We start from the raw sequence: 24,448 nt of genomic DNA, 5'->3' as shown, positions 1-24,448 counted from the left end.
AAAAAAAAAAATTTTTTATGGATACAAAGAAATAATTTCAGACTTTTTTCCCCCACCTATGAGACCTACAACTCAGTTGAACAACAAAATGAAATATTTTAGGGTTGAGAGAAGAATAAAAAACTAAAATATGGTTGCGTAAGTGTGCACACCCTTAAATACTTTGTTGAAGCACCTTCTGATTTTCTTACAGCACTCAGTCTTTTTTGGGTGCTATCAGCATGGCATCTCTTGACTTGGCAGTACATGCCTACTCTTTGCAAAAACTACAAAACCTGTCAGATAGCAAATTGCAGCCCTCTTCAGATCACCCCACAATTTCAAAACACCCACTTTAATCTTCTGATGAAGCCATTCCTTTGTTGATTTGGATGTATGCTTTGGGTCACTGTCATGCTGGAGGAATGAAGTTCCTCTTCAGGTTCAGCCTTCTAGCAGAAGCCTGAAGGTTTTGTGCCAATATTGACTGGTATTTGGAACTGTTCATAATTCCTTCTATCTTCACTAAGGCCCCTGTTCAAGATGAAGAAAAACAGTCCCAAAGCATGATGCTGCCACCACCAAGCTTCATGGTGGGTATGATGTTCTTTTGGCGATGTGCAGTGTTTTTGCACCAAACATATCTTTTGGAATCATGGCCAAAAAGTTCAACCTTGGTTTAAATCAGACCAGAACACATTTCCCACATGCTTTTGGGTGACTTCAGATGTGTTTTTACAAAATTTAGCTGGGCTTGGATGTTTTGCTTGGTAAGAAAAGGCTTCAGTCTTGCCACTCTATCCCATGCCCAGACATATGAAGAATACGGGAGATTGTTGTCACATGTACCACACAACCAGCACTTGCAAGATATTCCTGTAGCTCCTTTAATGTTGTTGTAGGCCTCTTGGCAGCCTCCCTGACCACTTTTCTTGTCTTTTCATCAATTTGAGGGATGTCCAGTTCTTGGTAATGTCACTGTTGTGCCATATTTTCTCCACTACATGATGACCATCTTTACTGTGTTCCATGGTATATCTAAGGCCTTGGAAATTATTTTGTACCCTTCTGCTGACCAATACCTTTTAATGCTATCCCTCGGATTCTTTGGAAGCCCTCTGCGGACCATGGCTTTTGCTGTAGGATGCGACTAAAAAAATGTCAGGAAAGACCTACTAGAACAGCTGAACTTTATTTGGGGTTAATTGGAGGCACTTTAAAAATGATGGCAGGTGTGCACTGACTGCTAATTAACATGAGTTTTAATGCAACTGCTTAATTCTGAACACAGCTAAATCCCCAGTTATAAGAGGGTGTGTGCACACTTATGCCACCACATTTTATTTTTACGCCCAATTTAAAATAGCAGATTTTGGCCAGCTCTCTATGGAGCTGAACATAACTCCACAGCAGGTCTAGTGCGTTTTTTTTTTCCCCCAGAAAAAAAAACACTGCATCTTTGGTCCGTATCAGGTCCAAATTCGGCCCAAAAATCAGACCTGAAAAAAAAAAAAAAAAAAAAAAAAAAAAAAGGTGAGCCGGAACCCACCAGACCCCTGCTGCGAGACAGAGCCAGTGTGAACCAAAGCCTTAAAAAAGGTGACAAAAATAAAATAAAAAAAAGTTCTGACTTTCTTTACATCAGAAACCTGACATTTTAACAGGGAGGAGTATGTATATCTCTCTCTCTCTCACACACTGTTGAGCTCATACGTTTACATACCCTGGCAGAATTTCAGAAAACATTAAACTTTTCACTCATGGTTAGCATTTGGCTGAAGTCATTTATTATCAAATAACTGTTTACTCTTTAAGTCATGAATCACAACAGAAACTACCTAAATGACCCTGATCAAAAAGTTTACATTCCCCAGTATAATACCCTGTATTGCCCCTTTAACATCAATGGCAGCTTGAAGTCTTTTGTGGTATTTGTGGATGAGGCTCTTTATCTTCTCAGATGGTAAAGCTGCCCATTCCTCTTGCAAAAAGCCTCCAGTTCCTGTAAATTTGTGGGCTGTCTTGGACGAACTGCACGTTTGAAATCTCCCCAGAGTGGCTCAATAATATTGAGGTCAGGAGACTGAGATGGCCACTCCAGAACCTTCACTTTATTCTGCTGTATCCAATGACAGGTTTACTTGCCTTGTGTTTTGCATCATTGTCATGTGGGAATGTTCAAGTACGTCCCATACGCAGCTTCCTGGCTGGTGAATGCAAAACATTCCTCCAGTATATTTTGATAACATACTGCATTCATCTTGCCAACAATTTTGACCAAATTTCCTGTGCCTTTGTAGCTCACACATCTCCAAAACATCAATGAGCCACCTCCGTGTTTCACAGGAGGAATGGTGTCCCTTTCATCATAGGCTTTGTTGACTCCTCTCCAAATGTTTTCATTTATGGTTGTGGCCAAAAAGCTAAGTTTTGGTCTCATCACTCCAAGTGACTGTGCAAGAAAGTTTGAGGCTTGTCTGTTATTTGGCGTATTGGAAGTGGAATATTTTGTGGCATTTGTGTAGTAAGGTCTTTCTTCTGGCGACTCGACCATGCAGCCCATCTTTCTTCAAGTGCCTCCTTATTGTGCATCTTGAAACAGCCACAACACGTTTTCAAAGAGTCCTGTATTTCACCTGATGTTATTCGTGGGTGTTTTTTGCATCCCAGTTTTCCTGACAGTCGTGGCTGAAATTTTAGTTGGTCTACCTGACCATGGTTTGGTTTCTACAGAGCTCATTTTTCACTTCTTGATTAGAGTTTGAACACTGCCATTCGCAATTCCTTGGATATCTTCTTAGATCCCTTTCCTGTTTTATACAGTTCAACTACCTTTTTTCACAGATCCTTTGACAATTCTTTTGCTTTCACCATGACTCAGAATCCAGAAACATCAGTGCAGCACTGGATGAAAGATGCAAGGGTCTGTCAGGAGTCCAGAAACTCATTGACCTTTTACACACACACACACACACACACACACACACACTCAATAAGCAAACCGATCACAGGCAAGGATGGTTACCTTTAATAGCCATTCAAACCTCTGTCAACTTGTGTGCATGTTATCAGGCCAAAATCACCGGGGTATGTAAACTTTTGATCAGGGTCATTTGAATAATTTCTGTTGAGATTATGAATTAAAAGAGTAAAAAGACAGTTGATAATAAATGGCTTCAGCCAAACAAACCATGAGTGAAAGAAAAGTTTGTTATTTACAGTAAAATGGCCAAGAAAGCAAGTTCTGCCAGAGTATGTAAACTTATAGGAGCACAACTGTACATACACAAAGTCCCTACAGTTCAGCAATAAGAAATCCTAGGATATGCGCATCAGGGCAGCTGTCCAGTAGGCAGAAGCAAGCTCTCTATGGCACACAAGGAAAGAGAAAAAGGATGTGCCTCCGAAAGCAGACCATCAGAATAAGTTTAAAGCAGAGTTTCACCTGGTTCTGTGTTTAAGTCAGCAGCTAGGAAAAAAAAATAAAAATAAAGTGCAGCTGCTGACTTAACACACACGTCTGTCCCACGGTGCAAGCGCCCGCAGGCTCGCTCCTCTTCCGCCTGTCCACAGCACTGCATTACTACTGTGGGCACCCGACTGACAACTTGCGGCTTCACAACCAGGTGCACACTGCACATCATGAACGGCCGAGCAATCTTCTGGGACCAGTGACAGGTCTCCGAAGATTGCAGGGAGGGAGGAGCCTCATGGGGTGGCATTGCCTAGGCGGCCCAGAGTGAAAAAGGGAGCTGGATACCTGTCAAAAACCAGATACACGCCCCCCAAAATGACATGCCAAATGTGGCATGTCAGGGGGTAAGAAGTATTTAAAGCAAAAAAAAAAAAAAAAAAAAGGAACGGCTCATCCATATAAAAAGTCCAGGACATCGATGTAATCCACGTGCCAAGGGGCTGTCAGGGTTAGCCGAGTGGCAGGGGCGTCGATTGGGATACACCCGCCAAGGGGTTGGATACACCCGCCAAGGGGTTGCCATGGTCTACCGTGTAGATGTGGAGGAAAGGCGGAAGACCGGTCTGTTGCTTCGAAGATGGTGCAGAACCACAATCGTGGCACGCGGCAACAAACGTGTGGACGTCACCGGAAGGGGGGGGGGGGCTGCAATGCGTTGCAGCCCCTCTCTGATGACAACCACATGCAGAACGAGCTTCCTCCTCTTCACAGCGGACACTAGCAGCCCCTTGGCGGGCACATCCCATCAGCACCCCGGCCACTCAGCTGACCTCAACTGCCTCTCAGCAGGCAGATTCCATCCACGTCCCTGACTTAGATTGAGCCTTACCTTTAATCATGCTTGGAAGTTGACAACTGGCATGTTATTCATCTTAAACTTCTGACGGTCTGCATTTAGAGGAGCTTCCCTTTTTTTTCCCCTGTTTCCTTGTGCGACAAGGATGGGTGCACTGTGTATACACTGCTTAACGGTGCAGCCTTTGTACACCAGATATTAGAGTACAACACAGCCCTACACCATCACATGCTGCAGGGGATCTGTGTGCATATGGCTTGCCCCTCTCCATATGGAGCAGAGATTGCTTCTCTCTGCCTGACGAGTTCTCTACAGCACTCACCTCTGCGCAGGGTTTTAAGAAATGCCACAATCTGCTCCTGTCCCACCCCGAAGGCTCCTTTCTGGCCAAAAAGGAGATTGGAGAGGAGGAGGTGCAGGACCTCTATGGCAATGTCCTGGAATCCACCTTCTTGGCTGCCACTAACGTCCACGTCAACGTAGGAACGCAAGAGATCAGGGAGCTTCTGCTTCACAAACTGTGCAGCTGTAGGAACAAGGCAAAAAGTTTAACTGAAGAAATCCACCCAGAGTAAGAATCCCACCCTACTATACGAGAATGACAGAATGCTTACCAAAGCCACGCAGGTCGCTGTTGCAGGAGTTCAGAAGGGCCAAGCCAAAGATCACCTAAAATTAGGAAATCAAGATACGTTTAGGCTCTACCTAAAGGTTCAAAATAATGGGGGGGGCAGATCACATCCCACATAGTACAGTGCATCAATCTACCCGATAAACCTAAGCATATCCTAAAACAAACAACTATTCAGAAGCAAATACAGATAAAAAAGTAGAACCGTGTCCAAAACACTCCCAAAATCAGTATTACCAATTTTTTGCACAGCTTTTCAGAGTGTTTTTAAAACTCATTCTACTTTTCGTGTATACTTCAGTTTACTAGGTAAATTCACTATAAAAAAGCACTGTAGTATGAGGTCACCACACTACTGGAGAACCATCACATGTCCCCAGACCCTTCTGTTGGAAATAGTCACATATGTCTTAAGCCCTTCTACACTGAGAATGCCTCCTATGTCAGACAGACACTTGACTTTTCACTTCAAAACCGTCACATATGTGCCCACTTCCTTCTCCATTGGGGATCTCAAATGTTCCAGGTACCCCTAGGTGTACAGTCTTTGATGAGAACCTGGCAGAACACCAAAACTTATGGACCACTTACCTCCTGAACTTTGCTGAGCTTTAGAACTTTACTCAACTGGGCAAAAAGGTGGGGCGATGGCTTCAGGCTCTACAACAGATTAAGCCAAAATAAGAAGAGGCTCATGAAGAATGTTATAGCACTAAAATTAAAACAAGTGTCCACACTGACCTTCTGATAGTGCAATGGATTGTCAATGGCGTACGAGAGGGTGGAGATGAAGTTAGGCTTGGTGATCAGCGATGCACACTCCTGAATCAGAAATTGCGTCTGTAAGAAAATAGAGTAGCAAGTAAAAAATAAGGTCAGTGCAATGTTATCACAGGACTAAAACTCAGTTGCAAATAGCAAGCAGGCAGAGGGGGACCCAAACACCCATCTGCTCACCATCTTCCCAAGTGATGTAAACTGTGAGCTGAGCATGCATAGCTCACATTGCCAGCACAGTCCCCGTGTGCCAGGATAGGAGCCTCCGGCGCATGCCAATGAAGATGGCCAAAGACCGGCACCTGGGAGAAGATGCCAGTGCAGGACAGGGACAGATGAAGGAAAAGTTTAGCTTCACTTTAAGGCCGACTTCAATCGGGTTCTCCCAATACATGCCGTTGAAAAACATCCCCACAGCATGATGCTGCCTCCACCATGCTCCACTGTAGGGATAGTATTGGCCAGGTGATGAGCAGTGCCTGGTTTCCTCCAGACATGACGCTTGCCATTCAGGCCAAACAGTTCAATCTTTGTTTCATTAGACCAGAGAATTGTGTTGCTCATGGTCCGAGAGTTCTTCAGGTGCCTTTTGGCAAACTCCAGATGGGCCATCTTGTGCCTTTTACTGAGGAGTGACTTCCGTCTGGCCTGATTGGAGGAGTGCTGCAGAGATGGTTCTTCTGCAAGGCTCTCTCTCCACAGAGAAACTCTGGAGCTCTGTCAGAGTGACCATCGGGTTCTTGGTCATCTCCCTGACTGGGGCTCTTCTCCCCCAATTGCTCAGTTTGGCCGGGTGGCCCGCTCTAGGAAGAGTCCTGGTGGTTCCAAACCGCTTCCATTTATGGACCCATCCCCAGATCTGTGCCTCAATACAATTCTGTCTGAGGTCTCCAGACAATTCCTTGGACTTCATGGCTTGGTTTGTGCTCTGACATGCACTGTTAAATGTGGGCTCTTAGACAGGTGTGCGCCTTTCCAAATCAAGTCCAATCACAGAATTTAACAAAGTTGTAGAGACCATCTCAAGGATGATCAGTGGAAGCAAGATGCACCTGAACTCAATTTTGAGCGTCATGGCAAAAGCTGACTACTTAAGTAAATGTGATTTTTTTTTTTAGATTTTTAATAAATTTGCAAGGTTTTCAAACAAACTTTCACATTGTGATTATGGGGTATTGCATCTTTAGGAAAATAATGAACTTTCATTCAATTCATTTTGGAATAACTTTGGCTGTAACATAAGATGTGGAAAAAGCGAAGCACTGAATATTTTCCAGATGCAGTGCGAGATATAACAGGTGTTTGTGTGTCTCTATCTTCATGTGACAACACTGAAGAAAAATTACACTTTTCTACAGTGTAAAGTAATGAGTGTACAGCTTTTATAACAGGTCTAAACCACTGGCAAGAAAAGTGAGTACACCCCTACGTGAATGTCCAAATTGGGCCCAAAGTGTCAATATTGTGTGTGGCCACCACCATTTTCCAGCATTGCCTTAACCCTCTTGAGCATGAAGTTCACCGGAGCTTCACAGGTTGCCACTGGTGTCCTCTTCCACTCCGCCATGGCGACATCAGAGCTGGTGGAAGTTAGAGACCTTGCGCTGCTCCACAGATGCTCAATAGGGTTTAGGTCTGGAGACATGCTTGGCCAGTCCACTACCTTTACCCTCAGTTTCTTTAGAAAGGCAGTGGTCGTCTTGGAGGCATTTTGTGTTGGGGGTGGGGTATGTCACTGTCATGTTGGAATACTGCTCTGTGGCCCAGTCTCCGAAGGGAGGGGGGGGGGAAATCATGCTCTGCTTCAGTATGGCAGCACTCACGCAGCCCCAGACCATGAAACTCCCACCACCATGCTTGACTGTAGGCAAGATACACTTGTCTTTGTACTCCTCACCTGGTTGCAGCCACACACACACTTGACACCATCTGAACCAAATAAGTTTATTGTGGTCTCAGACCACAGGACATGGTTCCAGTAATCCAGGTCCTTAGTCTGATTGGTCTTCAGCAAAAAACTGTATGCAGGCTCTTGTGCATCATCTTTAGAAGAGGCTTCCTTCTTGGATAACAGCCATGCAGACCAATTTGATGCAGTGTGCAGCATATGGTCTTAGCATTGACAGGCTGACCAACTCCCCCATCCCTTCAACCTCTGCAGCATTGCTGGCAGCACTCATACGTCCATTTCCCCAAAACAACCTCTCAATATGACACTGAGCATGTGCATTGAACTTCTTTGTTCGACCACGGCAAGGACTGTTCTGAGTGGAACCTGTCCTGTTAAACCACTGTATGGTCTTGGCCACCATGCCGCAACTCAGTTTCAGGGTCTTGGCAATCTTCTTATAGCCTAGGCCAGTGATGGCGAACCTTGGCACCCCAGATGTTTTGGAACTACATTTCCCATGATGCTCATGCACTCTGCAGTATAGGTGAGGATCATGGGAAATGTAGTTCCAAAACATCTGGGGTGCCAAGGTTCGCCATCACTGGCCTAGGCCATCTTTATGTAGAGCAACATTTTTTTTTCCAGATCCTCAGAGTTCTTTGCCATGAGGTGCCATGTTGAACTAACAGTGACCACTATGAGCTAGAGTGAGAACACCAAATTTAAACACTTGCTCCCCATTTACACCCGAGAGCTTGTACCACTAATGAGTTACATGACACCGGGGAGTGAAAAAGGCTAATTGGGCCCAATTTGGACATTTTCACTTAGGGATGTTTGTTGCCAGCAGTTTACACATTAGTGGCTGTGTGTGGAGTTATTTTGAGGGCACATCAAATTTACACTGTTATACAAGCACTACTTTACATTGTAGAAAAGTGTAATTTCTTACAACTCAACCATGCCTGACACACACACGGCATCAAATAGTAACTCTTTCCTCTGCATACAACTCCCTCCCTCCTTAAAAGCTCCATCATCTGTCATGTCTTAAATTGGTTGCAATGTTAAGCTGACAGACCTATCTGGCTGTAGTACCTCCCAGCATACTATACTATTGTCACTTGCAAGGGAGATCATGCAGTAGGAGCATCAATTGGTCACCGGGGAGTGGGGGGCGAGACCACAGAGGGTGCAGCCTGCCATGCACCCTGTCCTGCCCATGGCTGCATCATGTGCAGGAGAGGGTGCTGTTCTGTATCTCCCTTGTCCCTGTCTGGCACTCCGTGAGAACTGCGCAGGCGATCTGACCTGTGGGAGCTACTGGGAGATAAGCTATCACTTCTAAATTCAGAAGCTGGACTTCAGTGTTACCAAGTAATAGTGGTGAGCAGGGAGCAGAAGACCTGAGCCAGAGGTGGAACCCCTAGTTCCTGCTGAAAAAAAGCCCTGAGAACAGTACTTATTGAAACACCTTTACTTCCAATTTCTGAAGCAGTGCAGTCCTGCGTACAGGTGTAAAACGTGAAGACATCTTCACTTCTCAAAAACTGGCTTACTCCTCCAAATATCCACAGCAGACAAACATCCTACAAATCTAACATCAAAATGGACAATATTCACTTGAAGAGCTCTTACCTGATGAAAATCTTTACCGCTGCTTTTACCATCGCCACTGAAATCCACATGTGAGAATAGGCAGCGTAACAAGTGTCTGTCTGCCTCCGGACCGTGCCGATTCACAATCTACACAGAAAGAGAAACGTCAGTTATTAAAGTCTCACTAGACTAACCTTTTAGTCCTTTGGGGGGGGGGGGGGGCCATGTGTATATAGCATGGGGCTTGGAAAGGATCCTTCCCACCATGGCACTGGTCTAAACAATTCTGTTTACATTTCAATGTTTTAATTGAAATTTTAGCTAGTTAGCAGACATTTATATCCGTCTCCAAAATTTTTGCTTTGACAAAATTAGAAGTATCCAAGGTATAATTAACCAAAGTATTGCATAGTCTATTAGTACGGTAGAACAAACAGGCTAAACAATACCGTTTATACGTAAAAGCAATGCAGGGCTGTGTGATCCTCTGGCCTGGCCCACTTATGTGTACAAGCACCAAATAGATTACACAGAGCTGCATTATCTTTTACTATGGGACCAGAGGCTGAAAACTCACATTCAAATGTAAAGAATGATAAATACAAAACAAACAGACTGCAAGCATGGATAAAAATGGCCATGGTCCTTTATTATTGGCATAATAATAAATACCAATTTAACAATAACATTTTTCCCTTATAACCATTTACTAAACTTACACCAAAACAACAATAGTTCAACCATCAAAGCTCAAACTATGTAGAAAACTTCTTAGGCAAAAGGAATTTTCAGACAGTGTATGTGGTTTTCGTTCAAAAATTAAATTCATTTTAAAAATAAAATTTAAAAAAAGTGAAAATTTCAAAACAAAATTCTCTCATTCATTTCGTCTGAATAGTCTCATCTGAAAATTGATCTGTGTGGCCAGCATAAGGCTTGGTACACACCTATGCAGTTTGCTTTTGATCTGTTTCTGCTGTGCGTTTTGATTTTTGCGCACGTGATTTTACTGCAATTTGCATTAAAAAACAAATTGCTGCAAAAAACGCATTACATGCTTTTCTGCAGCTTCTCCATTGAAGTATATTGAACCAATAAAGCACCATTTTGCATTAAAAAGTCCCCGATGTGAACGTGTCCCATAGGAAACCATGTAAATGAACTGTAGTGCATTTCTGCAAAAAGCACCAATAAACACAGATGTGAACCAGGTCTAAGACATTTACTAAGATAATGGGGTATATAAAAAAAAAAAAAAAAAAAAAAACACACACACACACACGCGCTACTATAAGGGGTTAATTTTTACTATTTTTACTGTAGAACAGTGAAAGTAATATTTATAGTAGCAATTTGCTCTTTTTGTACTATAAAGGGCTCATTTTAGTTTTTTTTTTTTTTTTTTTTAAACCCCATTATGTTACTAGCCAATTGTTTTGCACACGTTATTTATACATACAATATTTATCTCAACTACCCCCTACAGCAGAAGGGACCAGCCACATAACAAGGATCACAACATAGGGAGGGATGCTTCTTGAAGTGCTGCCGTTGAACTGGCGACCGTTCATTTCTTCTTATAGGTTCTTCTAGTCACCTGACCTCAGAAATTTCCAGAATTTTTTATTTTTTTTTAATAAAAGTTTATTGTTCACAAGTAAGTGATTATATTAAATTTAAAATGCTTTTTGTTTCAGTCCCTGTTCCCATAGGCAGGGGTTGCTATTAAACTTCTACTTTTCATTATGAACAATCAGCGGTGTAAAGCAGTCTGCTTAAAAAAAGGGGACAGGGCTTAGTGCTGGTTGCACCTCCTATCAACAGGACACAAATTTGGGCTTAATGTGGAACTTTGGTCAGAAAACGAAGTCCTGCTAGATGCCTATATGGTTTAAAAACCAATACGACACTATCTCACCACATGCTTCGCTGCTCTATTTTTAGGCACTGCCAAATCTGTAGAAACCAATGTGCTGACAGCCTTAAAGCACAATTAAACCCTCCTATTCTTAACAGCCAAGGTAGATGCTTTTGTTTGATCTGCAACTGCTATGGTGCTGCACATGTGATCAGTTATGGACAACAGCCATTTAATGGTTTGACAGTTGAGGACACAAGCAAACCTGACAGCAATCCCAGCATTCCAGGAATGTAATTTTTTTTTTTTTACAATTAAAAATCGATGGGTTTAGCTCCGCTTTAGGATTTAATGCTGTTCCGGGCTTCAGCAGAATGGCAGCCAGAAGAAACAAGAGCAATGCTGGAGGGAATTTACAACACTACTTTTGGCAGCTTAAAGAGGAGCTCCGCCCACCCCTTTAAAAATTTAAATTATAAAATTAAAAGTCAGCGGCTAAAAATACTGTATCTGCTGACTTAACATTAGGACATCTACCTGTCCTGCAGTTAGGCAACGTCAGGACCGCAGCCAACGTTTACATCAGCTGGTCAGGTGCCGATAAGCGAACCTGGCCGGGTCCCTACAGCACATGCATAAATCTCCCTAAAGTGGGGACAGGATACCTGTAACCCCCCCAGTTAATTAGGGGTAATGTTTGGCTTTAAAGGGGATTTTCAATGTCGGACTGACACAAGTCAGACTTGTTAAGGCGGCACTCATAGTAGAGCTGGGCAATTTTCTAATAAAAAAAAAAAATAAAAAAATAAAAAAAAAACCCCACCTTGATTCAAATTTTTATTTATTTTTTTTTGATGGACACCGTGCCGATCCTGGAGGAGCTGCGCGCAGAATTTTTTTTTTGGAGAGGCCGCGGCGTCCGGCCTCCCGGACTAGGCCGAAGCCTCGGCCTCATTTAAAAACTCCTGCCCGCAGCTCCTCAGTACCGGCGCAGTGTCAGCGCTGGTGAAAAAAAATAAAATAGAAAACAAAATAAAAATTGATTTGCTGAAAATTTGAATCGATTTCACCTCTCAACTCGAGCCCCAACTCATAGGGAACAATTCATTTTGACGTATCATGCAACTTGTGCACTGGAAGTCAGAGCACATGCCCGACCAGCGTGAACCAGCTCTTAGTAAGTAACATTAGCAGCCTGGCTGTTCACTTTGCTTACATGTTGTATTTCCAGCTGGCTGGCCCGGTAGTTTTTCTTCGTTAAGTTGTCCACAAGGTAGCTGATTTGAGACAAGGCCAGCGAAAGCGAGTCAAGATTCATTGCTGGTTGGGGCGGAAGCAGGCGGCCGAGCCCGGCGCAAAATCACCATTATTCCCCTTTGGTCTCTGCAGACAGGTTAATTTCTTTAAATGAGCCAATTTCTGAGCTGTGTGAACAGGATCTTCAGCCTGTCCTACCGGCCAGAAACATGGCACCTGCAAGACACAGACAAGTATAAAATATTGTGAGTACCAGTCATTATATAACAAAGGGCATAACACCTCCATCTCCAGAACACCCAGTCAGCCTGAGCAGTGACCCAGTTCTTTACCCATTTAATATTAGTCATCTATAGCATGCAAAGTCAGCTCTGAAACCTGGCCCAAGTACAGCAAGTTCCACCCATTAATCTAAAAACACACACACACACACACACACACACACACACACACACACACACACACACACACAGCAAATCACGACCCCAACACACACAGCCAGCCAGCCCTGAGCCACAACCCCAACACACACAGCCAGCCAGGAGCCACAACCCCAATACACACACACACACACACACACACACACACAGCCAGCCCTGAGCCACAACCACAACACACACACAGGCAGCCCTGAGCCACAACACACAGCCAGCCCTGAGACCAGTCCATGACTCCAGCACACATACAGAGTGAACCCTGAACCCCCCCACCCCACAGCCCCAACACACACACACACACACACACACACACACACACACAGCCAGCCCTGAGCCACAACCCCAACACACACACACACACAGCCAGCACCCACAACCCCAACACACACACACACACACAGCCAGCACCCACAACCCCAACACACACACACACAGCCAGCCAGCCCTGACCCACAACCCCAACACACACACACACACACACACACGGCCAGCCCCCACAACCCCAACACACACACACACACACATACAGCCAGCCCTGACCCACAACCCCAGCACACACACACAGCCAGCCAGCCCTGACCCACAACCCCAACACGCACACACACAGCCAGCCAGCCCTGACCCACAACCCCAGCGCACACACACACAGCCAGCCCGCCCTGACCCACAACCCCAGCGCACACACACACAGCCAGCCAGCCCTGACCCACAACCCCAGCGTGCACACACACACACAGCCAGCCAGCCCTGACCCACAACCCCAGCGTGCACACACACACACAGCCAGCCAGCCCTGACCCACAACCCCAGCGTGCACACACACACACAGCCAGCCAGCCCTGACCCACAACCCCAGCGTGCACACACACACAGCCAGCCAGCCCTGACCCACAACCCCAGCACACACACACAGCCAGCCAGCCCTGACCCACAACTCCAGCGCACACACACACAGCCAGCCAGCCCTGACCCACAACCCCAACACGCACACACAGCCAGCCCTGACCCACAACCCCAACACGCACACACAGCCAGCCCTGACCCACAACCCCAACACGCACACACAGCCAGCCCTGACCCACAACCCCAACACGCACACAGCCAGCCAGCCCTGACCCACAACCCCAGCGCACACACACAGCCAGCCCTGACCCACAACCTCAGCGCACACACACAGTCAGCCAGCCCTGACCCAAAACCCCAGCGCACAGCCAGCCAGCCCTGACCCACAACCCCAGCACACACACATAGCCAGCCAGCCCTGACCCACAACCCCAACACGCACACACAGCCAGCCCTGACCCACAACCCCAACACGCACACACAGCCAGCCCTGACCCACAACCCCAACACGCACACACAGCCAGCCCTGACCCACAACCCCGGCACACACACACACACAGCCAGCCCTGACCCACAACCCCAGCACGCACACAGCCAGCCCTGACCCACAACCCCAGCACGCACACAGCCAGCCAGCCCTGACGCACAACCCCGGCACGCACACAGCCAGCCAGCCCTGACGCACAACCCCGGCACGCACACAGCCAGCCAACCAGCCCTGACCCACAACCCCGGCATGCACACAGCCAGCCCTGACCCACAACCCTGGCGCGCACACACACACACACAGCCAGCCCTGACCCACACACACAGCCAGCCAGCCCTGACCCACAACCCCGGCACGCACACAGCCAGCCAGCCCTGACCCACAACCCCGGCACGCACACAGCCAGCCAGCCCTGACCCACAACCCCGGCACGCACACAGCCAGCCAGCCCTGACCCACAACCCCGGCGCGCACACACACACACACACACACACACACACAGCCAGCCCTGACCCGCACACACAGCCAGCCCTGACCCCCAACCCCAACACATACAGGCAGCCAGCCCGCCCTGACCCACAACCCCAGCACGCACACACACACAGCCAGCCCTGACCCACAACCCCAGCACGCACACACACACAGCCAGCCCTGACCCACAACCCCAGCACGCACACACACACACACACACACACACACACACACAGCCAGCTCGCCCTGACCCACAACCCCAGCACACACACACACACACACACACACACACACAGCCCGCCCTGACCCACAATCCCAGCGCGTGTACACACACACACCCAGCCCTGACCCACAACCCCAGCACACACCCAGCCCTGACCCACAACCCCAGCACACACAGCCAGCCCTGACCCACAACCCCAGCACACACAGCCAGCCCTGACCCACAACCCCAGCACACACACACACACACACACACACACACACACACACAGCCAGCCCTGACCCACAACCCCAGCACACACACACACACACACAGCCAGCCCTGACCCACAACCCCAGCACACACACACACAGCCAGCCCTGACCCACAACCCCAGCACACACACACACACACAGCCAGCCCTGACCCACAACCCCAGCACACACACACACACACAGCCAGCCCTGACCCACAACCCCAGCACACACACACACACAGCCAGCCCTGACCCACAACCCCAGCACACACACACACACAGCCAGCCCTGACCCACAACCCCAGCACACACACACACACAGCCAGCCCTGACCCACAACCCCAGCACACACACACACACAGCCAGCCCTGACCCACAACCCCAGCACACACACACACACAGCCAGCCCTGACCCACAACCCCAGCACACACACACACACAGCCAGCCCTGACCCACAACCCCAGCACACACACACACACAGCCAGCCCTGACCCACAACCCCAGCACACACACACACACAGCCAGCCCTGACCCACAACCCCAACACACACACACACACACACACAGCCAGCCCTGACCCACAACCCCAGCACACACACACACACACAGCCAGCCCCGACCCACAACCCCAGCACACACACACACACACAGCCAGCCCTGACCCACAACCCCAGCACACACACAGCCAGCCCTGACCCACAACCCCAGCACACACCCAGCCCTGACCCACAACCCCAGCACACACAGCCAGCCCTGACCCACAACCCCAGCACACACAGCCAGCCCTGACCCACAACCCCAGCACACACAGCCAGCCCTGACCCACAACCCCAGCACACACAGCCAGCCCTGACCCACAACCCCAGCACACACAGCCAGCCCTGACCCACAACCCCAGCACACACAGCCAGCCCTGACCCACAACCCCAGCACACACAGCCAGCCCTGACCCACAACCCCAGCACACACAGCCAGCCCTGACCCACAACCCCAGCACACACAGCCAGCCCTGACCCACAACCCCAGCACACACAGCCAGCCCTGACCCACAACCCCAGCACACACAGCCAGCCCTGACCCACAACCCCAGCACACACAGCCAGCCCTGACCCACAACCCCAGCACACACAGCCAGCCCTGACCCACAACCCCAGCACACAGCCAGCCCTGACCCACAACCCCAGCACACACACACACACACAGCCAGCCCTGACCCACAACCCCAGCACACACACACACACACACAGCCAGCCCTGACCCACAACCCCAGCACACACACACACACACAGCCAGCCCTGACCCACAACCCCAGCACACACACACACACAGCCAGCCCTGACCCACAACCCCAGCACACACACACACACACACAGCCAGCCCTGACCCACAACCCCAGCACACACACACACACACAGCCAGCCCTGACCCACAACCCCAGCACACACACACACACAGCCAGCCCTGACCCACAACCTCAGCACACACACACACACACACACACACACACACAGCCCTGACCCACAACCCCAGCACACACACACACACACAGCCAGCCCTGACCCACAACCCCAGCACACACACACAGCCAGCCCTGACCCACAACCCCAGCACGCACACACACAGCCAGCCCTGACCCACAACCCCAGCACACACACACACACAGCCAGCCCTGACCCACAACCCCAGCACACACACAGCCAGCCCTGACCCACAACCCCAGCACACACACAGCCAGCCCTGACCCACAACCCCAGCACACACACACACACACAGCCAGCCCTGACCCACAACCCCAGCACACACACACACACACACAGCCAGCCCTGACCCACAACCCCAGCGCACACACACACACAGCCAGCCCTGACCCACAACCCCAGCGCACACACACACACACAGCCAGCCCTGACCCACAACCCCAGCGCACACACACACACAGCCAGCCCTGACCCACAACCCCAGCACACACACACACACAGCCAGCCCTGACCCACAACCCCAGCACACACACACACACACACACACACAGCCAGCCCTGACCCACAACCCCAGCACACACACACACACACACACACACAGCCCTGACCCACAACCCCAGCACACACACACACAGCCAGCCCTGACCCACAACCCCAGCACACACACACAGCCAGCCCTGACCCACAACCCCAGCACGCACACACACAGCCAGCCCTGACCCACAACCCCAGCACGCACACACACAGCCAGCCCTGACCCACAACCCCAGCACGCACACACACAGCCAGCCCTGACCCACAACCCCAACACACACACACAGCCAGCCCTGACCCACAACTCCAGCACACACACACACAGCCAGCCCTGACCCACAACCCCAGCACACACACACACAGCCAGCCCTGACCCACAACCCCAGCACACACACACACACACAGCCAGCCCTGACCCACAACCCCAGCACACACACACACACAGCCAGCCCTGACCCACAACCCCAGCGCGCGTACACACACACACACTCACTCCTGACCCACAACCCCAGCACACACACAGCCAGCCCTGACCCACAACCCCAGCGCGCACAGCCAGCCCTGACCCACAACCCCAGCGCGCACAGCCAGCCCTGACCCACAACCCCAACACACACACACAGCCAGCCCTGACCCACAACCCCAACACACACACACAGCCAGCCCTGACCCACAACCCCAACACACACACACAGCCAGCCCTGACCCACAACCCCAACACACACACACACAGCCAGCCCTGACCCACAACCCCAACACACACACACAGCCAGCCCTGACCCACAACTCCAGCACACACACACACACACACACACACACAGCCAGCCCTGACCCACAACTCCAGCACACACACACACACACACAGCCAGCCCTGACCCACAACCCCAGCACACACACAGCCAGCCCTGACCCACAACCCCAGCACACACACACACACACACACACACACAGCCAGCCCTGACCCACAACCCCAGCGCGCGTACACACACACACACACTCACTCCTGACCCACAACCCCAGCACACACACAGTCAGCCCTGACCCACAACCCCAACACACACACAGCCAGCCCTGACCCACAACCCCAGCGCGCGTACACACACACAGCCCTGACCCACAACCCCAGCACACACACAGCCAGCCCTGACCCACAACCCCAGCGCGCACAGCCAGCCCTGACCCACAACCCCAGCGCGCACAGCCAGCCCTGACCCACAACCCCAGCGCGCACAGCCAGCCCTGACCCACAACCCCAACACACACACACAGCCAGCCCTGACCCACAACCCCAACACACACACACAGCCAGCCCTGACCCACAACCCCAACACACACACACAGCCAGCCCTGACCCACAACCCCAACACACACACACAGCCAGCCCTGACCCACAACTCCAGCACACACACACACAGCCAGCCCTGACCCACAACCCCAGCACACACACACACAGCCAGCCCTGACCCACAACCCCAGCGCGCGCACACACACACACACACAGCCAGCCCTGACCCACAACCCCAGCACACACACAGCCAGCCCTGACCCACAACCCCAGCACACACACACACACACAGCCAGCCCTGACCCACAACCCCAGCACACACACACACACAGCCAGCCCTGACCCACAACCCCAGCGCGCGTACACACACACACACTCACGCCTGACCCACAACCCCAGCACACACACAGCCAGCCCTGACCCACAACCCCAGCGCGCGTACACACACACAGCCCTGACCCACAACCCCAGCGCGCACAGCCAGCCCTGACCCACAACCCCAGCGCGCACAGCCAGCCCTGACCCACAACCCCAGCGCGCACAGCCAGCCCTGACCCACAACCCCAGCGCGCACAGCCAGCCCTGACCCACAACCCCAGCGCGCACAGCCAGCCCTGACCCACAACCCCAGCGCGCACAGCCAGCCCTGACCCACAACCCCAGCGCGCACAGCCAGCCCTGACCCACAACCCCAGCGGGCGCACACACAGCCAGCCCTGACCCACAACCCCAGCGGGCGCACACACAGCCAGCCCTGACCCACAACCCCAGCGGGCGCACACACAGCCAGCCCTGACCCACAACCCCAGCGGGCGCACACACAGCCAGCCCTGACCCACAACCCCAGCGGGCGCACACACAGCCAGCCCTGACCCACAAACCCAGCGGGCGCACACACAGCCAGCCCTGACCCACAACCCCAGCGGGCGCACACACAGCCAGCCCTGACCCACAACCCCAGCGGGCGCACACACAGCCAGCCCTGACCCACAACCCCAGCGGGCGCACACACAGCCAGCCCTGACCCACAACCCCAGCGGGCGCACACACAGCCAGCCCTGACCCACAACCCCAGCGGGCGCACACACAGCCAGCCCTGACCCACAACCCCAGCGGGCGCACACACAGCCAGCCCTGACCCACAACCCCAGCGGGCGCACACACAGCCAGCCCTGACCCACAACCCCAGCACACACACACACACACACAGCCCTGACCCACAACCCCAGCACACACACAGCCAGCCCTGACCCACAACCCCAGCACACACATACACACACACAGCCAGCCCTGACCCACAACCCCAGCACACACATACACACACACAGCCAGCCCTGACCCACAACCCCAGCACACACACACAGCCAGCCCTGACCCACAACCCCAGCGCACACACACACACACAGCCCGCCCTGACCCACAACCCCAGCGCACACACACACACACAGCCGGCCCTGACCCACAACCCCAGCGCACACGGCCCTGACCCACAACCCCAGCGCACACGGCCCTGACCCACAACCCCAGCGCACACGGCCCTGACCCACAACCCCAGCGCACACGGCCCTGACCCACAACCCCAGCGCACATGCACACAGCCCCAGTCAAGAACCCCAACACAGCTAGTCACAACCCTGACCCCAAACAACTCCAGCTGCAACCCACGACCCTAACACACACAGAGCAAGTCCTGACCCCAACACACAACCAGCTGCGACCCATGATCCCAACACACACAGCCAGCCGTTAGCAAACATACACACACACAGTCAGTCACAACCCCAACACACGCAGCCAGCTGTGACTCCCAACACACAGCCAGTCGCAACCCACAACACCAGCACACAGCCGCAAACCACAAACCCAACACACACAGCCAGCTGCAACCCACGACTCCATACAGAGTGAGCACTAACCCCAAAATACACATAGCCAGCCACAACCCCAATGCACACAGCCAGCCCTGGCCCACAACAACACCTACAGAGCGAGCCCTGATCAACACACAGCCAGCCCACAACCCCAACACACACACACAGCTGCGACCCATGACTCGCACACACAGCCAGCCGCAGCCCATGACCCCATAACACAGAGCAATCCCCGACCAACACGAGACACACACAGTCACGACCCCAACACACACAGGGCAAGTCCCAACATACACACAGCGCCATGTCCCACAACCCCAACACACACCCCAAGCACATACAGAGTGAGCCCCACCACACACACATAGCTAGCCTCAGTCCACAGCCCCGACCCACAACCCTAACACAATCAGAGCAAGCCCCAAACCCAACCCATGATGCCAGCACACATACAGAGCGAGCCCCACAAACACAACATGCACATGACTCCAGCACATAAATAGCAAGCCTCCGACACACATACACAGCCGCGACCCCAACACACAGCCCCGGCCCACAACCCCAGCACATAGAGCGAGCCCCTGACCAACACACACACACAGCAAGCCTGACACAGACTCGCAATACCAGCACAAAGCCACCCCTGACCGCAACACAGAGCCCGAGAGAGATATAATATATAAATTTATCGAGCTCTGACCTCAATACACGCACACATACAGCAAGCCCCAAGACACACAGCACTGACCCATGACCCCCCCCCCCCAAGTCACACACAGCCAGCCATGACCCATGACCCCAACACACCCTGTTCTGCAGAGGAAGGCCCATCCATTGACCCTTAAGGAAGGCAACTCAATACATTTAAAGATAAGGCCAGCGACCCTTCTTCCAGCACATCACAGCATCTAATCAGCACTTCACAATACTGGGGTCAGGGATGACCATGACCCTACCAGAACCAGGGTGTTGGGCAAAGTGACCATGGCCCTACCAGGGGGAAAGATGACCTTCAGCAAAGTGTCCCCCCCCCCCCCCATTCCCTTTAGATGGAACTGTAAAATGTAAAGTTCTCTGTGACCCAGCCGGGAAGGGACCCCTTACTTCCTGCCCCTTTGACATCTGTATAAAAAAAAAAGGGGGGGGGGGGGGGGGTTGGCATCTCTATCACCCCAAAATGGAGAACCTCTTATCCCGAAGGGAGCAGCACCTCCTCCCGTCACCCCGCTCCCTCTGGTCCCCTCTCCCAAAAGGGAGCACTGCCGCCAATACCCCCCCCGAAGGGGAGCAATTCCCCCTGTAACAGGAGCACCTTCGCCCCCGTCATACCCACAAGGGGAGTACTGCCCCCCCATTACCCCACTCAGAATTGGACCACTGTGCGCCGCCGCCCCCCCATCAGAAGGGGAGCACTGCCCCCATTACCCCCCCCCCCATCAGAAGCGGAACAACTCCCCTAGAAGGGGGAGCACTGCCCCCATTACCCCCCATCAGAAGCGGAACAACTCCCCTAGAAGGGGGAGCACTGCCCCCATTACCGCCCCTCAGAAGGGGGAGCACCTGCCGCCCATTTCCCCCCCCCTCAAAAGGGGAGCACTATCCTTCCCGTCAGAAGGGGAGCACCGTCTCCCCCCCCCACATCAGAAGGGAGCACTGCCCCCACAGAGAGCGAGCCCTGCTCACATTCCCCTCCCCCTCAAAAGGGGAGCACTGCTCCTCCATTTCCCCCCTCAAAAAGGAGCACCCCCAGAAGGGAGCAGGCCCCCACCCCAATCAGAAGGGGACCACTCCCCTAGAAGGGGGGGAGCACTGCCCCCCCATTACCCCCCATCAGAAGGGGGGCCCTATCCTCCCCATCAGAAGGGGGGCCCTATCCTCCCCATCAGAAGGGGGGCCCTATCCTCCCCATCAGAAGGGGGGCCCTATCCTCCCCATCAGAAGGGGGGCCCTATCCTCCCCATCAGAAGGGGGGCCCTATCCTCCCCCCTCAAAAAGGAGCACCCCCAGAAGGGAGCATTGTCCCCACCATCAGAAGAGGAGCAGCCCCCCCTCCCCAAAGGAGGAGCACTGCCCCAATTATCCCCCCCCTTAGAGGGGTAGCACCACCCCCCCAGAAGGGGAAGCACTGCCACCTCCCCATTATGCCCTTCAGAAGGGAGCACTGCCCCCACCATCAGAAGAGGAGCACCCTCCAGAACGGGGGGAGCACTGCCCCCGCCATCAGAAGAGGAGCACCCTCCAGAAGTGGGAGGAGGGCTGTCCCCATTAGCACCCCTCAGAGGGGAGCACTACCCCCGCCATCAGAAGGGGAGCACCCTCCAGAAGGCGGGGGCACTGCCCCCGCCATCAGAAGAAGAGCACCCTCCAGAAGGCAGGGGCACTGCCCCCGCCATCAGAAGAAGAGCACCCTCCAGAAGGCAGGGGCACTGCCCCCGCCATCAGAAGAGGAGCACCCTCCAGAAGGGGGGTGCAATGCCCCCCTCAGAAGGGGAGACCCCCTCCAGAAGTGGAGCACTGCCCCCCTATTCCCCTACCCCTTTAGAAGGGGGGGGAACACTGCCCCCCTCAGAAGAGGAGCACCTACTCCCCTCCCCCCAAAGGGGGCGCACTGCCACATTACCAACCCTCCTCCCCGGAAGAAAGCACCTCCCCCCCTCCCGGACTCACTGGCCCCCATCTGTTTCCCCCTCCCCCATAAATCGGCCCTGTGAGGGAACACCGGGTCCAGGCGGGGTCTGTATGCCTCCCTCGGTGGCCCGGCTCAGTGACAGGCCCGATTCAGTGTACAATGGGCCCCTCGTTGGAAGGTGACAGCAGCAATGTCGGGGTCCCCGACTGAGTGGTGTGAAAGGCCCGGTCCTCACCTGTAGCGGCCCCCCCGCAGCCTCCTCCCTCCCCGATGAATGTCAAGAATTGATCGGTGACGGTCTCTGCGCTCGCCCCCGTTCCTCGTCTTCCCGGTGCTGTCCGTTTGTTTTTGCACAAAATGGCGCTGCCCCACGCTCGCTCCCGCCGCGGCCTTCTCCTCCCCGCTCCTATTTCCCCCAGACTCCGCCCCTCGACCTCGCTGGGCAGCCGCATCGGCCAATTAGCGGGCAGCCCTGGCCGCATACGTACACGTGACGAAAGGACGCCGAGGACGGGCGCGCTCCTGAGCCATGACTAAGAAATCACCCAATGAATAGGCGACAGTATGTCCCCGCCCCTCACCCCCTCCACCTATCGGATAGCTGCACAAACAGCAGCCACCAGCGCATTTTCACATACTTCCTCTGAGCCGTACCACTGTGTACTAGGGGGAGGCGAGAGAGGGGAGCGACCACCGTGACCCCGACCCACAGAGCCGTGGTGACGTCTCTTCTTTGGACATACATGGCTACTTTTTTTGCAGCCGCCTTCCTCAGAATGGCCGTCTACTTCCCCACAAATAATGGTATGGTCCGCTGCGCGGATGGGCAATCTGCTATCACGTGGTACAGTCCCACCACCCCGGCGTCTGTGGGTGATGGTACAGTCTGTTACCTGGGTCGGAGGAGCTGCTTTGTCCCTTCTGGGCTGCGATTGGTGGAACTGGAGCCCGGTGATGACCCTTTGACCAACCAGGACTCTCTGTACATGGGAACAGCTCAGTGTGAGGGAATGTGCAGCTGCCAAAAGGGGGAAGCACGTGACCTCGATACTCCCCGCCCCCCTCTTCTGGCTGAATAACACGGCGCCTTCATAGTACTGATCCCTAATATAGATCAGAGCAACCTACAGTGTGTCTGTCCTCCTCCATCAGGGCTCACAGTCCCCCCCCCCCCCATCAGGACTCACAGTCCTCCTCCATCGGGGCTCAGTCCCCCTCCATCAGGGCTCACAGTCTTCCACCATCAGGGCTCACAGTCCTCCACCATCAGGGCTCACAGTCCTCCTCCATCAGGGCTCACAGTCCTCCTCCATCATGGCTCACAGTCCTCCCCCATCATGGCTCACAGTCCTCCTTCATCAGGGCTCACAGTCCACCCTTATCAGAGCTCACAGTCCCCCCTTATCAGAGCTCACAGTCCCCCCTTGTCAGGACTCACAGTCCTCCCTTATCAGAGCTCACAGTCCTCCCTTGTCAGGACTCACAGTCCTCCCTTATCAGAGCTCACAGTCCCCCCTTATCAGAGCTCACAGTCCCTCCTTATCAGAGCTCGCAGTCCCCCCTTATCAGGACTCGCAGTCCCCCCTTATCAGAGCTCGCAGTCCCCCCTTATCGGGACTCGCAGTCCCCCCTTATCAGAGCTCGCAGTCCCCCCTTATCGGGACTCGCAGTCCCCCCTTATCAGGACTCGC

General features: G+C 52.6%; 1 protein-coding gene across 4 annotated transcripts in view; it reads right to left on the bottom strand.

Annotated features, from left to right (window-relative positions):
• CNOT1 (CCR4-NOT transcription complex subunit 1) overlaps positions 1-23,155 on the bottom strand; it is a 61,762-nt gene extending 38,607 nt beyond the window's left edge. For all 4 annotated transcript variants that reach the window (XM_077453672.1, XM_077453681.1, XM_077453689.1 and 1 more), the window contains exons 1-7: positions 22,993-23,155; positions 12,223-12,479; positions 9,188-9,295; positions 5,623-5,721; positions 5,473-5,541; positions 4,865-4,919; positions 4,573-4,776 (exon numbers count right to left, since the gene is read on the bottom strand). In XM_077453672.1, coding sequence (XP_077309798.1) covers positions 4,573-4,776; positions 4,865-4,919; positions 5,473-5,541; positions 5,623-5,721; positions 9,188-9,295; positions 12,223-12,324 — 637 coding nt within the window. In that variant the 5' untranslated portion in view covers positions 12,325-12,479; positions 22,993-23,155. The remainder of the gene's footprint in view (positions 1-4,572; positions 4,777-4,864; positions 4,920-5,472; positions 5,542-5,622; positions 5,722-9,187; positions 9,296-12,222; positions 12,480-22,992) is intronic.
• Between the last annotated feature and the right edge of the window lie 1,293 nt (positions 23,156-24,448).

This window comes from Lithobates pipiens, unplaced genomic scaffold (assembly GCF_037356315.1).
Source record: "Lithobates pipiens isolate NorthernLeopardFrog02 unplaced genomic scaffold, aLitPip1_a1.2 Scaffold_10, whole genome shotgun sequence".
Lineage (NCBI taxonomy): Eukaryota > Metazoa > Chordata > Amphibia > Anura > Ranidae > Lithobates > Lithobates pipiens.
The sequence above is the reverse complement of the archived record's forward strand: the minus strand, read 5'-3'. Positions and strand labels throughout refer to the sequence as shown.